This window comes from Chenopodium album, chromosome 2 (genome assembly GCF_948465745.1).
Source record: "Chenopodium album chromosome 2, dcCheAlbu1.1, whole genome shotgun sequence".
NCBI classification, from domain to species: Eukaryota; Viridiplantae; Streptophyta; class Magnoliopsida; order Caryophyllales; family Amaranthaceae; genus Chenopodium; species Chenopodium album.
Window position 1 is genome coordinate 81967506 of NC_137835.1, and position 18221 is coordinate 81985726.

At 35.4% G+C, this 18221-nt stretch overlaps 3 protein-coding genes across 3 annotated transcripts; all 3 read right to left on the bottom strand.

Moving 5' to 3' along the window:
* Positions 1–5237: 5237 nt before the first annotated feature.
* LOC145603559 (elongation factor Tu, chloroplastic-like) lies at positions 5238–7050 on the bottom strand. The gene has a single exon (XM_081659487.1). It carries the CDS (start codon positions 6925–6927, stop codon positions 5458–5460), a length of 1470 nt encoding a protein of 489 aa, XP_081515613.1. The 5' UTR covers positions 6928–7050; the 3' UTR covers positions 5238–5457.
* A 1857-nt stretch (positions 7051–8907) lies between these two features.
* Positions 8908–13036, bottom strand: LOC145589974 (putative serine/threonine-protein kinase WNK3). The gene is made up of 8 exons (XM_081646698.1): positions 12545–13036; positions 12294–12331; positions 11949–12176; positions 11644–11867; positions 11378–11535; positions 10475–10667; positions 10240–10392; positions 8908–10158 (listed from the first exon to the last, which is right to left on the bottom strand). The coding sequence occupies exons 1-8, from the start codon at positions 12629–12631 to the stop codon at positions 9086–9088; spliced, it is 2154 nt and encodes a 717-aa protein (XP_081502824.1). The 5' UTR covers positions 12632–13036; the 3' UTR covers positions 8908–9085.
* A 696-nt stretch (positions 13037–13732) lies between these two features.
* Positions 13733–17945, bottom strand: LOC145577659 (uncharacterized). The gene is made up of 4 exons (XM_081635137.1): positions 16731–17945; positions 16430–16544; positions 15886–15938; positions 13733–15775 (listed from the first exon to the last, which is right to left on the bottom strand). Exons 1-4 carry the CDS (start codon positions 17943–17945, stop codon positions 13733–13735), a joined length of 3426 nt encoding a protein of 1141 aa, XP_081491263.1.
* Positions 17946–18221: the final 276 nt, after the last annotated feature.

The window sequence follows — 18221 nt, forward strand, 5'->3', positions numbered from 1 at the left end:
GTGATAATTAAAGTAATCAAATTGTAATCATAATAATAATCCATTTAAAACATATTTGCTTCTCCCCCTTGGGTTATTATTATGATTTACATAAAGTTAAGCTAAAATTAAACATGATAATTACTTTAGGTAAACAACGACAACAACAAATATAACAATAACAATGATAATAATAACAATAACAATAAATACTACTACTATTACTATATCACCGACAACAACAACAACAATAATAATATTAATATTAATGACATACATTAATGATAAGACAAAAGGAACATTTATTATAACAAAATGCACTTATAATCTACCTAGAAGACAAAAAAACTTGAAGTACTACGGAGATTACATGCATGAATTCCCTTTGTCGAAAAACCGAGCGCTACTTATGTAAAATGATGAAAATCATCATTGCCATTAATAAAACTACTAGGGCCATAATTAAAACTAAATATAGTTTTAATTTCCTTAAATCTTCTTCAAAGGTAAAGGGGTGTGGTGGTTGTCGGTTGTCGACGGGGAACATGGTGTGTGACCGGTGTAAATGGAGGAGGAAGAAGAGGAGATAATTTGGGTAAAGTTTAAGGAGGGGATAAGGTTTGTATGGTGAAATAAGGGGGTGTAATCCGCCTTTTATAGGGGGGTAAATTATCCGTTTCAGCTTTACACTACTGTAAAAAATATCATACAATGTTCTAGTAGACTGGTAAAATAATCGTAATCAAACTATAAATATTTACAAACGTAAATAAGTATCACACTGGGATGCAAGCCGTAGTGGTCCGAGAACCCTAATCTATTCATGAGGTCAAGGGTTCGAAAACTGAAAGAAACATAAAAGTGTGTAATCTAAAAATTAAATAAATATAAAGGCTGCATCATTTTTTTCATTTCAGTAATTATGCACAAGTAAGTAAGTATAAACATGATTTGTGTGACCATGAAATTTACTTTATTAACATGCATACAACAAATATTTCCACATGCAAAAGTAATTATATATTACTTTCTATAACCATGCATGAGAGTTACCAAACTAAATATCATAAATAAGGTATGTATTGATATCCTCATTTTTATCAACATGGCTAATTATGTAGAGTAATTTTGTGGAGAAATATATTATGAGTTTCTGGTATAGAGGATCTCATATGGGCAACTATAGAGCATACTCCTCAAAATATATTTCGTGAAGGAAATTGAATCTTTGTAAAAATTGGATAATCGGTATAAGTATACCTGATTGAAGACCGTGCTGATAACGTGTTATGAAATATATAGAAATTAGAGGATTAAGAGAAGAAGGTAATAAGAGAAGTATTACTACTTTTATGTATTACTCTTGGTAATATTTTTGTGTATCATACAAGTGAAATTACATGGCTATTTATAGTAGTAAGAACCACTATTACATTGTGGGCTATAACCTTAGAGGGTGGCAATTAGAGTTGGCTACTACATTAAATGCAATGAAGAAATTGGAGTGTGGACATTCACACCTTGACTAAATTAATTAACTCTTAACAATATTTTAATTATTGATCTAATTTGTTCAAGTACATAAAATTTCAAGGCATAAAATTCTCCAAAATATCAACAACAATAAACCAATCGGTAGTGACAGTGCGTATGTCATTAGACACAATGACTGGCACTGAAATTCCCTTTGATTGAAAAAGTTTATTTGATCTACGACACCATTACAAAGATTTCGTGCAAGACTAAAATCTTTGCCTTTCACTACATCAGAAATATGATTAACCTTGCCTTTGGCATCCTCAAATTGATCCAAGCAATCATCAAGCGTTTGTTTAATTGTCGAATCACTAGTATTACCTTGATACCTGAATGTATCTTGGAATAACAAGTCCATGGCATTTGTTGCACATAACATGGAGTTTTCTATTAAAACAACATCAGTTGCATTTTCGCTACTTGAGCCTGATCTTACACAATCAGTGCAAGCTTTTGGGTCTATTGTTTTGGAGCATACTTGTGCTATTTGTCCATCATCTGCTTTGATGAACATCGAAGCTTGGAAGGAGAAGATGCAAAGAATAACAAAATGAACTACAACTAAGGATTTGGCAGACATATTATTGGTGTTTGGTTGTTCTTTTAGGGGTTGGAAGGCTTTGGAAAGGGCTAGCATTTGCTATGTGAAATGTGTAGGTTATATATAGCACAACATTGGTTGAATTGGTTGGTTGTTTATTTTCCAATGGAGATCATGAGTATCATCCAACATGATTTTTGTGATTAAGATAGTTGACATCAGCATAGCTTAACTAAAAACGTTTAAAGGGTTGTTTCATAATATATCATGTGATAAATCATACTCTCTTTTATGATCACTTCTACAACTACAACAAAAACATTAGTTCCAAAATAATTTATAAACGCATAACATAAATAGCTATAAGCTAGGATGTGTTTGAGAAAATTGAAACAAAGTGAAAGGGTAGGAAAAGAAAAGGCATGGAACCATGTTAAGAATTTGATTTATATTATTCCTATGATTTTGTACCATTATTATCAATAAATTTCTTATAACTAATTCATATTATTGAAGATTATTTCTTTAAAAGTTTATTACACATTGATACTTTCCATAGAGATAGGATTATGTTCATATATTAGTAAATAAAAATAATAGAGTAATTTCTGTACGGGATAATACCGACACCGTCAATAATTAGCTGATAATAAGCTACTACGCTGCTAACCATATGTTGATTAGCATATCAGCTTAACATCCATAACGGCCTTTCTCTCGACCACATGGAAAGCTGCTCCAAACCACGTAGGCACCTGCTGCCTACAAGGTCGGTCTGCCACTTATCTTGATAGGTGGCACTAGCTTGGTTATCTTCTTATCTTCTATAAATACCTAAGCACATTTTCATTATAAGGTACAATCTCTCTCTCTCTAAAAATACATTCTCTCTCTTCATTCTTTCTTCTCATCGGATTACTAACTTTAGCATCGGAGCGATTATCCCCGAATAATCCCCCGGATTAGCTAATATGAACGGTAAACCTTTACCATCCCTCAAGGACTCACGGAACCGGAGCTCACCCGGAACAATTTCTACTCCGTATAATTTAACTGAACTTATCTTACAAAATAAATGAAAATAAGATATTTATTCTCCAGAAAAAAAAAAAAAAAAAAGAACAGGTTCTACCGTTCTAGTCACCACTTTCAAATCTCAATTATATACCCGTAGACCATAGTCAACAATTTATTGATTTTTTTTCCTGTCAAAAAAAAAAAAAAAAAAAAAAAAACATTTATTGATTTTTTAACCTCTATATCAACTTGTGTCACGGTTAGGTGACATTGTAACTTTGTAACTGTAGATGTTAATGGGGTGCAGACTTGAACAAAGGCAACGCAAACACACACTGGAGAAGAGGATCCACTAGCTGTTTTATGATTGGCTGTCCGATTAACAACTTTATTAAGTTTTACAAGTACAATACCAAGACACTTGAACAAAGCCTGATGTTAATGCTATCATTCAACAAAGGCTTCGTTGTGGAAATAAAAATCGTCTATGCAATTTTCAAAATCTCAAATAAGGTTGAAAAATAAAAAAAAATCACATCATCCCGAAGTTTTTTTTTTTTTTACCAGACAATTATGAATGCAGACAAATCTACAGGAAGGAGTGCAGAACTAGGGGATTGTATGGGACTATGGGTTGAAAACTTGCAATGCTGGGTAATGAGGCTTTACTAGGTTGGAGGGCGCGGAACCATGGAGGATTTGAAATTTTTTAGAATACAGATCTTGTCCAGTGTGAGTGGTTGCAAATGGGAAGAAAGGCCAAGATCTCTATTGAGGCTTCGTAGGCATGCTTATGAGCACGCAAACTATAACAAGGAATGGTGAAACATAGTGGTCCACTGTAAAGATTTCAGCAATACTGTAATGACAAAGGAAAGCGATGTATGCAATTTGCCAACAACTTGGTTAGGATTATCAAACCTACAAATCTAGCCAATCCTTGCTAAATTGCTAGCAGAACCTTTATGTTTCTTACATCCAGAAAAGTCACTCAGTAACTGAAGGATAGCTAACAGCACAAACAGAACAAGATATGCAGTGTAAAACCAGCATTCAACACCAAGGCAATAATGAAGGTTTATATGATGCTGCAAAGTGCTCATTAAGCTCCTTAACATAGCAGGAAATATGCTAAAACAGAGCAGTGGACAGATAGCAATGGCTTTGGGCAATCGCTTTTTGACAACAAAAGCGAAAGAGAATCAGCTTTACTCGTATCTATCATGTTGATAAAAGACATCAACAACCATGTCAATATGTCATGCCTTCGTACTTGAGAACTCAAAAGTCAAAACCTGCTAATTATACTAAAATGATGCATCTGTCAAACAAGCAATACACAAAACAGAATTCTACACTGTTTTTATTTCTATATAAAGGGCAGACATTAAAACCCTCCTCAAAAGGGGAATATGTAGATACTTAAATATGGGTGCAGCTATATAGCTAATTTCAGATAATTTTTATTTTGCAAGTGCAACAAGAATAAACATTCACAACTAAACTTGGTTAAAAATAGTGCAGCTTTGAGCTGAGCTACATTCTGGCACTGTCTGGTTTTGTAAGCAAAAAACAAAAAGGTGAATTTCACAATATTCATAGGTCTCAATATTCCCAAGTATGATTTTGCAAGTTGGTTGCAACAACGTTCAATTCTTCATGATAAAAAACACCAAGGTCCGTCATAGCAAGAATTGTAATCACACTCGAAGCCTCATGACTCGTGATAATGCTAAACCAAGGCATTTATCATTGATGCAAATTCTAACTACTTTCACACACATATAACCTTTTTCAGCTACTGCTCAGTAAGGCACATTCACACACAGTTATTGTTCAAATGCAAGCTGTCAGGAAGAAAGCATATTGATGAAGCAAATACATTTACCCCTTTGCCAGCTGATCAATCAAGTAAGTATGAGACTCCTAGAAGTGAAACTTAGTTACTCTTTTGGTAACTTGAGACATGAATATGACTAACAATCTTTGTAGTAAAATAGAATACAATTGCGCAACATACAACCACCAGCATAAGATCGATTGCAGATAATAAAATAAGTAAAAATACATTCCAAGTATACAACTTGACATAATGCAACAATTACAAGCACAAATTCATATTGAAAAATTGAATAAACACTAGAGAAGATTGAAATCAGCAAGGTTATTCTGTAAAAGGTGTAAATTAAATTGCACAATTATGAGAATATCTCAAATGTTCAACCCTACTCCCCAAAAAAACATGTAAAAAGACGGAAATTATACAGCTTAGGCCCAATCTCATTACATTCCTGAAGCGCCTAACCAAATGAGGGAACCCCCTCCTACCTCTTCCCCTCAAGAAAAAACATACAAAGACACACACTACTACTACCATTACCAAACTACTCAATGATAGTCTGGATAACACCAGCACCAACAGTCTTTCCACCTTCCCTAATAGCGAACCTCATACCCTCCTCACAAGCAACAGGGTGAATAAGCTCGACCTCCATCTTAACTCGGTCACCAGGCATAACCATCTTCGACTCCTCATCCTTGTCATTCATAATCTTTGACACCTTCCCTGTGACATCAGTAGTCCTCATGTAGAACTGAGGCCTGTAATTGACAAAGAAAGGCGAATGCCTACCGCCTTCTTCCTTCTTCAACACATACACAATAGCCGAAAACTTAGTGTGAGGGGTAATAGTCCCAGGCTTAGCTAACACCATACCCCTCTGAATATCAATCTTCTGAATACCTCTCAACAACAACCCAACATTATCACCAGCCATAGCCTCATCCAAAATCTTCTGAAACATCTCAACCCCAGTAACAGTAGTATTCCTAGTATCCACCATTCCCACAATATCCACAGTCTCCCCAACCTTAACAGTCCCCCTCTCAACCCTCCCGGTCGCCACGGTCCCACGACCGGTGATCGAAAACACATCCTCAATAGCCATCAAGAAGGGTAAATCAGTCTGTCTAGTTGGAATAGGAATGTACTCATCAACAGCATCCATAAGTTGGTAAATTTTATCTACCCATGTATTATCCCCCCTCTTAAGACTAGGGTTCTTCACCAATTCCTCTAAAGCTAACAAAGCAGACCCAGAAATAATTGGAATTTCATCACCAGGAAAATCATAATTAGACAATAATTCTCTCACCTCAAGCTCCACCAATTGTAGCAGCTCTTCATCATCAACTTGATCTTGCTTATTCAAGAACACAACCATATTTGGCACACCCACCTGCTTCGCCAACAAGATATGCTCCTTAGTCTGGGGCATAGGACCATCAGCACCTGACACAACAAGGATAGCACCATCCATCTGAGCAGCACCAGTAATCATGTTCTTGACATAATCAGCGTGTCCGGGGCAATCGACATGAGCGTAATGCCGGTTTTCAGTTTCATACTCAACGGTGGCCGTGTTAATTGTGATACCACGAGCACGCTCTTCAGGGGCAGCATCAATTTCGTCGTATTTCTTTGGGGCAGAGTTACCCATAGAAGCAAGCGCCATAGTAAGGGCGGCAGTAAGAGTGGTCTTACCATGGTCGACATGACCAATAGTGCCGATATTGACATGGGGTTTGTTCCTTTCGAATTTCCCTCTTGCCGCACGGACGGTGAAGGTGCGGCGGCGTGCGGCGGAGGGTGCGGCGGTTGTAGATGTGGTGGTGGTTGAGGAAGAGGTGGTGAAAGAAGGGGTGAATGAAGATGAAAGGATTAATTTAGAAGGGGTTTGGGATTTAGGGTGGAAAGAGAGATTTGGGAGATGAGAAAGAGATTGTTGATTGTGGGGAGGTTGGTAAGCTAAAGCAATGGCGGCTCTAGCAGGGGAAGTAGCTGATAACGCCATTGAAATTAGAGAGGTTAGAGGATAGAGGAGAGAGAAAATGTGGAAGAGGAAGAAGAATGAAGGAGAGTGAAGTAGTGAAGTTTGGGGTTTGTGTTATCTTGAAGAGGAAAAGAGGAGATTTTGGGGGTAGAGATGAAAAGAAAGGAGGGCCTCTCAATTGTTTGTTGTGTGTGATTCTATCTCTTTGTGAGTGTTGTGGATATGGGCCTTTCCAACTCTACCCTAGTTAAGATTGTTAACTCCGGGGTTGTGTTTGTATAATTTCGGTAACTTCGGTTATGCGTTACGCCGTGTTCTCTTCATCTTATAAAGTTATATGAATATTCGATAAAACTAAGTTACTCGAATTAATATAAGAGAATAATTTGGATAAAACTACCCTAAATATAAGGTCATTTGTGAACAACTATCCATTTTTTTTATTTGTTTAAAACTACCCATAAGTTTGAAAATGTTTTGTTAGCACTTTCCATATATTTTCCGTCCAATTAAGACGTTATTGGAGCCCATTTTTTTCACTTTTGTCACCCAATTAACTCCCCAATTTGTTTAAAGGTTTTAATTTACCCTACTTAACCTAATTAGGGTTTTAATTATAATTCACTTTAAGGCTCATGAGTTTAATAATATTTAGGGATTTTGATTTCTAAGGTTTTAGGGGTTAATTGAATTGGGTTTTTGCTTATTTTAGCATTAATTGGCCATTGTAATTGACAAAAGTGAAAATTGGGCCAAAATAACGTTTTAATTGGACGGAAAAACATCATTGGGTAGTGCTACCCAAACGTTTCCAAACTTGCAGGTAGTTCTAAACAAATTATAAAAAAAAATGGGTAGTTGTTCATAAATAACCCTATATTTAGGATAGCTCTACACAAAATTTCCGAAATAACATGATATACATTAATTTTTAATTTACTATTAGAGCTTATTTTAATATTTAATTAAACTTAGATAGTGTTTAACACTTTATATGTTTGTTTGTTTCAATTTCTCCTAATTTGGACTTATCTAATTTAAATTGAACTTGAACTTTCTTGAACACAAACATATACTTCCTCTATTATTTTTTACTTGACCTGTTTCTTTTATCACGCTTGTCAATGCAAAACTTTAACGGTCAATAACTTTAATTCTCCATAATTAAAAAATATAAAAGTTATATATTATGATAGTACTTATTGAGACGAATTCAAAATGATCCAACATAAATATGTTTTTCCTTACATATTATTCACAAAATGCGGACAAAGGAGGGGTGGTGAATAGTGTCAAAGTCAAAGCAGGTCAAGTAAAAAAGAACGGAGGAAGTAAAAAATAAACAAATGTTAATCTATAAGATATTTTAGATTGATCTCAATGTATAATATCTCTATATTATTTTGTTTATTGTATTATTTTAAATTATAATTCAAATGTTAATCATAAGATATTTTAGATTGATCTCAATGTATAATATCTATATATTATTTTGTTTATTGTATTATTTTAAATTATAATTAATAATTAGATATATTAACAAGTGTGCTTATCAAATTGTTGCATTTTAACCTTTAAAAAGAGGTTGGGAGTACTGTTGGAAAACAAGTGAAAACAAGCAACAAATTCAAAAGAAGGCTTAAGATGAAAAAAGAAAGGATAATAAGACAAGTTATGGGCTGATAGCTTGATAGTGACTTGAAGTATTATACAACTTATTTATGGTGGAGGAAGAAGCAAAATCTAGTCCCCTTTTATGCCGCGTATCCACCCAAATCACCTCTTCTTCATAGTAATGATATTTAATTTTTTACTTTCAATTCAAGGTTCTCTTTCACTAATCCTATTTTTGTAATTATTAGCAACAAATGATTAGATAAATAAATTCATGCATCCTCAAACAGCACAACAAGTACTTGTATAGTAATTGAGAAATGCTCTCCAACAACATATACTATTATATAGTTTTGCATAATAATTTTGCAATAACTTGAATTACAAGTAACTTGTACATAGATATATCATTAAAAACCACATACATATTTGAATAAAAAAACATAAATGATAATAATAAGTACCATTTACAGAAACTAACATCTACAAATCTAAGATATCAAAAGCAATCACAATTCACAATTGTTGAATACCATTTGATCAATGTATTAAATCATTTCCAAATTCACGGTTTCTCTAAATCATTTTTTAAAATAACAGCAATTCCAGATGTTGATTCCTGCTTTATGTTTGTTCTTGTAATAGAAAGATCAAGGGTACTTAACGAACGTGTAAATATTCTTTTTACTGGTACTTGAATACGATCATCAATGCCATTATACCCACCAACATTGGGCATATAAGATACCACCTTCGTGCTGCACATGTTAAACACTTTTACATGCATTTGAGGTGGAAGATCTTTTAAGACATGAGAGATATCCAACTTATGTTTCGACTTCAAATCATCTATTTCTTTTTGCTGTTGAATAAACAACTGATCAAGTGAATCAGCAATAGCCTTCAAATCTGATTCATTGTAAGAGTTGCCATCGTAGTTTTCCACACTATTTGATTTACTAACATCCTTGTGGCTACCTTCTTCATTTTGGGTAAATGGAACCGTAATATCATCCTTCTTGTTATAAGAATCCTCCTCTTGATTACTTAATTTATGAAACACATCATCACTCTCACTTCCTAAATGAAAAACTGTAGGACTTTTTGGTGGTAACCCACCACATTCATGTTCGTGCTTTAAAAGCTTATTTGACACCGATTCATTGTATGGCTCATCAACATTCTCAATTGGCTCTCCATGCTCATGACCAACCTTATCGCTCTCAAATTCTTGCCAACTAGAATTCCCAATTGGTGACATCTCATCACGTATTTTTGGAGAGTCTTTTGGAGAGTCTGACCAAAACTTACGACCAGAAGGTAGTTGGTCTGGAAAAACATTGCTTGTAGAAAACGGTGATGCATTTAACAATGGAGAAGTATCATCCTTATTTTCACAGGCATTATGTGGAGATGAATCCTCTTTAGGGTCAGTTTTAGGGCTATCAAATGAATCACCAGCAGATGAATCCTTAGGTGACCAATTTGGGATTAGATCCCGAACTTCAGAGTCAATCATGTCAGCAATGGTTGTAATATCTTGATCTGTCAGGTCCAGTTCATGAACCATTTCACTAGCAACCGCAATTGACGTGTCGGCTTCAATGTCAAATGGAAAATGAATATTGCGGCATTTATCTGTACCTTTCCAAAACACTTTAATAATCTACAATATATGCTTGGCACAATAGATGAATGTAGTCAAAGAAAAAAACAAACCTGTGGAATCAGCTATCCGCAATTTTATATATATTGTGTTGACATCTTTTCTTTCTCCTTCTAGTGTAAGGTCTCTACTTAGCCCGGGATTAGGATTGTCCAACAAAATTCCTTTATCAATATCAGACTTGCTGTGAATAATCTGAGTAGATTCTGTAATAATTTCAAAATGTAATTTGAATAAATGAAAAGCAAGTAAAAGTTTTATAATGTTCTTACTTATCAAATAACATACCTGAACCTGAATCTAAATGCGGAATATTAACATGTGATGAATGTGCAGTGGTCTCAGGACTCACGTCTGACAAAAAAGGGTCATTTAGGAGGTCTTTGGCGGATACTCTCTTGCTCACTTCAGCTATACATCTCTCAATAAATTCTTTGACATCAGGATCTGTCACTTTTGCCAAAGACGCAGGCTTAATTCCCTAGCAAATGTAAGAAAAAAAATATACCATGAAGACTATCTATATGTATCCACAAAAATGCATAGTGCATGATGAGGTCCAAATTTACTCTGTATTATTTTCAAGGCATAAAACCCACTAAAAGGTCCAAATTTAACTTCATTCACAATTTACTTCAATTAAAGAATGCAAATGAAGAGCATTGTGTGACAAAACGTACTAATATTTGCCAATGAAAGTACGTTGAATATAGTAATTTCAATGATGCAGCTGTACAAATACTGTAATAACTATAATTTAGATAGATTGAAATCAACGCACTAGCCTACTTTGAATCTGATGATTGTAGAGGAAGTAGCCAAAATAATTTTTTTTGTCCAAATATAAACATAGAAATAAGTTACGGAGTATCATAGTGAAAACACTTAAGGACATTACATTATATTGGAAGTTGATCAAGTGAATTAAACAAAACAGGGATATGAATGCCATCATACAGCAGATGATACAATAAGCATTTTACACTTAAGAGAAAGGTTCATGTCCCATAAAGTGTCATCATCAACTCTCACAAGTAAAACTAGGGACAATATCAACATTCACCGATGATCACAGGTAATTTCTAAACCATACTAAGATAAGGATAATGCAAGGACTGAAACAGAAGAGGTGCATAAACAAGACAAACAACCAAAAAATTGGGCGTTTAAGGAAGCTTTTCAATGCCTTACCGATGACACTTTCTTGTATATTTGAGCAGCATTGGCACATTCAGTATAAGGGTACTCAAAAGTCACTAATTCTAGCAAACACATGCCAAAGGCATAGATATCAACAAGCTCGTTGTAATTTTCTTCATAAAGCTCTGGTGCCATAAATTCCGGAGTACCTGAGGTAAGAACAACAATTACCACAAGAGCTCAACCAACATTCAAGTAATGATAAAAAAAGGGGAGGACTTAAATTTAAAATTCCAATAAAGAAAATTTATCCTCACCTATGACACTATGTGCTCCATTGGCATGGTGAAGAATTGCGGCCAATCCAAGATCACCAATCTTTAGTTCTCCGCTATTGCCATTCACAAATATGTTATCACACTTAAGATCCCTATGTATAATAGGAGGATCATGACTATGGAGGTACTGAAGCCCTTCCAAAATTTGTCTAGACCATTTCTTCAATGCCCTCAAGTCAACATGCCTATGCTTCTGTCGATATCTACCATGGAATTGAATCAACTGTCTCAATAAGGCGAACAAAATATCCAAATAACAAATAGAGACGCGATTAGAAACATACTGGCGAAGGGTGCCTGATGTGAAAATCTCAGTAATGAAGTTGATATGCTCATTCTTTGTGTCAACCCAAGAATTATAGAACTTTATAATGTTCTTATGCTTCAAGGTCTTAAGGAGATGAACCTCGGAATAAAGCCGTTCCAAATCCTCAGAATTTCGCAATAGTTCCGAAATCTTAACTTGATTCCAAGCTACTTCTAAACCTTCTATTTCATCAAATCCTCTATATCTATTTTTTTTTCTTAAATTAAGGATTAGCATACTTTTATATCATCAATTATAAACTAATTAGCATAATAACAAAATGAAAACAGTGTAAATTAGAATTGATAACTAAAAAGGATACACTTTCTTAGAAGCCCCTCTTCCAAGAATTTCCTTATACTGCAAAATACAGGTGAATAAACAAAATTGGCAAAACCCCATTACAACAAACATCCAAAATCAAATTATTTAACAAACAAAGGTATTACATTTACACTAAATTCAAACAAAAATGATCAAAATTATGATTAATTTTCAAAAGTTATAAAATAGGCATATAATTAATCAAAATAGCAAAATTTATGAAATTCGATTTAAGAAATGTATACTTACCCTACCGTAACGTTTAGTTGGATCTTTCTCAACAAAATCACTGTCGGAGTCGTCCTGTTCTTGCTCCGAGGATGCCTCCCCGCGCATAATTCAATTAACCCAGAAAATCCAGAAGAATTGTATTAAGAAATAAACCCAATTTATCAATTTAATCAATCAAAATGGAAAATTTTGGATCTTTAAATCTGATCGTTGCATTAAAAAATCTGGATCGAACATCGAAACAAACCCAATTGAAGATCAAAGATTATTATGAAAAAAATTATGTGATTTTGATGATTTAGATATGGTGTAAATTGGTAAGAATTGTAACGAAGAGTCGGGAAAACGGGAGAAAAAAAAAAAGCAAAAATAGATGTTTGAATTTGGGTAACGAGTCAAATAATTAAACCTTGAAATGCCTAATTATGATGACATAAATGGAGATTATATATGGCGGGTTAAATATTTGACATTTGGAGTTTGTCGTTTGGCACTGGGCTCATTCAACATTTGAAGATCATTCTATAACATAGAAAGTCTACTTAGGCTTAGGTGGCACTAGTGTAATGAAAAAAAGTCAACTTTTGTTTTACTTGATTAAAGACTTAAAAAGTTAATACTTGTACTTTAATAGTTCAAATTTGGTTAATGACAAATGCAACTTGAAATATAACAAGAGCTCAAGGATTAATCTTGTGCAGATAATCTTTATTATTATCGAGATAGGAAGCATGTTTATTGACCTTGGACCCTAAAAAAAAAAAAAAAAAAAAAAAAAAAAAAAAAAATCTTTTAATGGCAAAAGTGTGCATCTAATCGTGTGATAAACGTTTGATTTTAGTTTATGTTTGTTAGCTTCTTTTATATTATTTTTTATTCGTTTTAGGTTAATTTATTCATGGTAAAGGGTCTGATCCGATTGACTTAATTGAGCTAAGTTTGTTAAGTTCACATGAAAAATAGGAGAAACCGACTTAATGAGCCTTTACCATTAAACGCATATATATAGGCTTACAACATTAACCTAACTTGCCAAAACTCCTAACAAGATATATACAAAGATATTCACAAAATATATCTTAACTTAACTTAATTATATCCTAACACTCCCCCTCAAGTTGGAGCATGTAAATCACGAACGCCCAACTTGTTAAGAAGAAAACTAAATTGTCGCTTCCCGAGTGCCTTTGTCAAAATATCTGCTAACTAGTGACCTGTAGGAACATATGCAGTAGCTAGATTACCATTCACCAACTCATCACGAACAAAGTGACAATCTACCTCTATATGCTTAGTTCGATCATGAAAAACAGGATTTTTAGCAATATGAAGAGCAGATTGACTATCACAATACAACTTCATAGGCTTGGAATGCAAAATACCAAGAGAAGACAACAAAGATTTCAACCACTTTAATTCACAAGTTGTAACTGCCATGGCACGATACTCAGCTTCTGTAGAAGAACGAGATACTGTCGGTTGTTTTTTAGTCTTCCATGAGACAGGAGAACGACCAAGAAAAACCATATAACCAGACAAAGAACGACGAGTCATAGGACATGCTGCCCAATCACTATCACAGAAAGCTGTCAAACACATGTCCTTCATAGGACGTAACAAGATACCTTGACCAAGACTACCTTTAATATAGCGTAGTACTCTGATTGCAGCATCCCAATGTTGCACCTGTGGGTTACTCAAAAACTGTGCAAGAGTATGAACAGAGTAACTCAACTCCGGACGAGTTACCGATAAATAAACAAGTCGTCCAACTAAGCGACGATACTGATCAGGTTGAGAGAATGGCTCCCCCTCAGCATATGCCAGACGATGGTTCTTCTCCATAGGAGTATCAATAGGCTTACAACCTAACATTCCTGCTTCAGATAACACATCTAAAGCATATTTACGCTGAGACAAGAATATACCTTCCGGACCACGGGCAACTTCAATACCCAAAAAATACTTCAACACACCAAGGTCTTTCATATGAAAGTAAGTACTCAAATATTTTTTAAAACGAATTATTGCATCATGAGACGAACCAGCAATAATTAAATCATCAACATACACAAGAATATGAAGGGAGACCGTACCCTGAATATAACTGAACAAAGAATAATCTGCATATGATTGCTTGAAACCATAGGATTTCAAAACATTAGACAATTTAGAAAACCACTGTCGAGGAGCTTGTTTTAAACCATATAGAGACTTACGCAGCCTACAAACTTTCCCTGGAGTAGGACAAGTATAACCCGGAGGTAACTGCATATATACTTCCTCCTCCAAATCTCCATGAAGAAAGGCATTATGAACATCCATTTGATGTAACTCCCAATTCAAAGAAGAAGCAACAGAGAGAAAAAGTCTAACAGTCCCCATTTTTGCCACAGGGGCAAAAGTCTCATTATAATCAACACCTGCAACCTGTCGATTGCCATACACAACAAGACGACCTTTAAGTCGCTCTACTTCACCTGTAGAAGTATATTTAATTTTATACACCCAACCACTACCAATAGCCTTCTTACCTGGAGGTAAGTCCTCCAATGTCCACGTGCCATTTCGTTCAAGAGCATCAATTTCTTCTTTCATCGCCTTACGCCACCCTTCATGTTTCACAGCTTCCTTAAACGAGGAAGGTTCTTTACCCTTTGTAACTGCTGTCAGAAAACACTTATGTCTCATAGAAAAATTGTTATAATCAACATAACAAGCTATATCAAATTTTTTACCTGAAGAACGTGATTGAGAAGCGGGAGCAGTTTTTGTTGATGGAGTGGGGTCTATTGCTTGGAGAACAACCGTATTAGTTACATAACCACGGAGCTTTGTTGAGGGTATTTTTGTACGATGACCACGACCCAATACTTCACCATTAACTTTAGGTCCACCATCTGCCACATCACTACTCGTACTCCCCCTTAATTCAAGAGGATCAGAGGCAATATTACCACTAATTACATTATGATCAGAAGCAACACCTTCACTAGTAGCATTAGTTGATGACGAGGCATGCACATGCAAATCATCTACACCATTATCACGCACAATAGTATCATGCATAATCAAATCATTATCCAACTCTTCATCATCCCACACAGTAACTTGATGATTAAAGTAATTATTCCATTGAACTCTCTCTGACTCATCAATAGACTCAATAAATGGAAATGTATCCTCAACAAATTTCACATCACGACTAATTATAAACTCATTAGTTTCCAAATCATAAAAACGCCAACCCTTTTTCCGAAAGGATAACCAACAAAAATACATCTCCTAGATTTCGAGTCAAATTTGTCTTTACCACGAGAATTATTCACAACATAACTCAAACACCCAAAAACACGTACTTCATCATAAGAGGGGGGTTTCCCAAACAAACATTCATGAGGAGTTTTTCCACCTAAAATAGGAGTCGGAGTCAAATTAATAAGATGAACGGCAGCCAAAACACATTCTCCCCAAAAAATGGTCTTAAACACAAAAACTCTTGCCCATTGTCACTTCGTAATACTTTAATCTTTTTATTAAATTGGGTTTTGATTAAAGCATAAAAATCACGAATTAATTTCCCTACTTCATGTTTACCAACCATCAAATAAATCCAAGTAGCACGGGAGTAGTCATCAACAATAGTGAGAAAATATCTAGCATTGCAACTAGAAGAAATTCTATTCGGACCCCAAATATCACAATGTATCAAATCAAACAAACCAGATGCTTTATTCATACTTAAAAGAAAAGAGTTTCGGGGTTGTTTACCCATAAAACAAATAGGACAATCTAGCATATCACATTTTTTATTCGTACTACTACTATTGACCACTACTCCTGATGGTAAAGATGATACTACTTTTATTGAGGGATGACCTAAACGCCTATGCCATAACATACTTGCATCTGGAACTCCCACATAGTTTGCTTGAAAACTACGAGCACGAACCGGTCGGAAGAGGTAGACCCCATTATACTGCACCCCCGCTCCAATCAGGTTCTTCAAAGTGAGGTCCTGAATAGTACATAGCTTGTTAGTGAAAAGAACAATATATTTTTGCTTTTCTAATAATTGAGACACAGACAATAAGTTACAATGTAATTCGGGAACAAATAAAACATCTTCTAATATTAAACCGTCACTTAATTTAATTTTTCCTTCTTTAGTGGCCGTAGTACTCTTTCCATTAGTCAAACCAACCGGAGATGAAATATCACACAAATCATAAAACAATTTTAAATCACCCGACATATGATTTGACGCTCCGGTATCAATTATCCACTCATTAGAATTATACATACCATGAGACTTTTGGTCAGTTGAAGTGGAAGTGGATTGTCCACTCTTAATTGCATTTAGGAATTGAGCCCACTGTGCATCAGTGAGTGTAAGAGCAGACCCACGATCTTCCTCATTCACTTCTTGAGTATTTGAATGTCGAGAGCCATTAACATTCCCAGCAAAGCCACGACCACTAGAACCTTGCGAACGACCACCACGACCACCTTTACTTGACCCACGACCACCACGCTGACCACCACGCCCTCCAGAGTTAAAGGATTCGGGCCAACCATTTAAATCAAAACACTTCTCCTTCACATGACCCTTTTTTCCACAATGATCACATACACGTGACTCACCATTACTTGACCAAGTAGTCCGACCTTGAGCCGAACCCGACGCAGCAAACCCAACAGCATTATCCGTTCGATTATTATCATGAGAGTCCGAGACAGTTTGCTTGCGTTCATCCGATACGACTTTTGCATATGCCACATTAAGGGAAGGCACAGGATCCATCATAAGAAGGGTAGACACCACACTACCAAATTTTTTGAGGTCCAAACCGATACAAAATTGATGAAGCAATTCACTTTCAGCAATCTTAGCATACTCTTTAGCCGCAGTACAGGTACACTTGGGTAACTTACAATAGCTAGCCAATTCATCTTGCAGCTTTCTCAATTCACCAAAATACACGGCCACCGACCTACCACGTTGCTTGCAATCAACAATTTGAGCCTTTAACTCAAGAATACGAGGGCCATTGCCAAGAGAGTATCTATCACGTAGATCATCCCACAACGATTTGACATGGTCCGGGAAACGAACAGTAGAACGCACAGATACATCCAAGGTATTAACAATCCAAGCAACAAGCATAGAATTAACAATTCCCCATTGATCATAATCGGGAGACTTAGCATCCGACACCTCTATAGTCCCATCAATGAAGCCGAGCTTGTTCTTTGCACGAAGATTATTGCGCAAGGATCGTGACCACTCCTCATAATTATCTCCTTTCAACAGTATTGGGCTAATAACCGCACCGGTGCCTTCACTAGGATGCAAATAATATGCAGAAAAAGGTTCATAACGAGGACCCTTAGGGGGCGGAACTTCACCACCGGTCATCACACCACAAAGAACAAACAGAAACTAATTTAGCGGAAGCACGAACCAAAAATCAAGAACGCGAACTAGGAAAACGAATTAAGAACAGAAAATAGGGTTTGTGTTTGGGAAGAACTGGGAAAAGAAAAAAAAAACGTAAAAAGAATTCTCAAATTGAGAGGGCTCTTGATACCATGTTAAGTTCACATGAAAAATAGGAGAAACCGGCTTAATGAGCCTTTACCATTAAACACATATATATAGGCTTACAACATTAACCTAACTTGCCAAAACTCC

Coding starts and splice junctions, on each gene's coding strand:
- LOC145603559 (XM_081659487.1), bottom strand. CDS start 6,927: ATGGCGTTATCAGCTACTTCCCCTGCTAGAGCCGCCATTGCTTTAGCT.
- LOC145589974 (XM_081646698.1), bottom strand. CDS start 12,631: ATGCGCGGGGAGGCATCCTCGGAGCAAGAACAGGACGACTCCGACAGT. Junction 11,868..11,948: donor ACATCAGGCACCCTTCGCCA/GTATGTTTCTAA, acceptor ATTCCATGGTAG/ATATCGACAGAAGCATAGGC. Junction 10,159..10,239: donor GCGGATAGCTGATTCCACAG/GTTTGTTTTTTT, acceptor GGAAAGGTACAG/ATAAATGCCGCAATATTCAT.
- LOC145577659 (XM_081635137.1), bottom strand. CDS start 17,945: ATGACCGGTGGTGAAGTTCCGCCCCCTAAGGGTCCTCGTTATGAACCT. Junction 16,545..16,730: donor TGTGTGATATTTCATCTCCG/GTTGGTTTGACT, acceptor TGTACTATTCAG/GACCTCACTTTGAAGAACCT. Junction 15,776..15,885: donor AACCCCCCTCTTATGATGAA/GTACGTGTTTTT, acceptor TTTCGGAAAAAG/GGTTGGCGTTTTTATGATTT.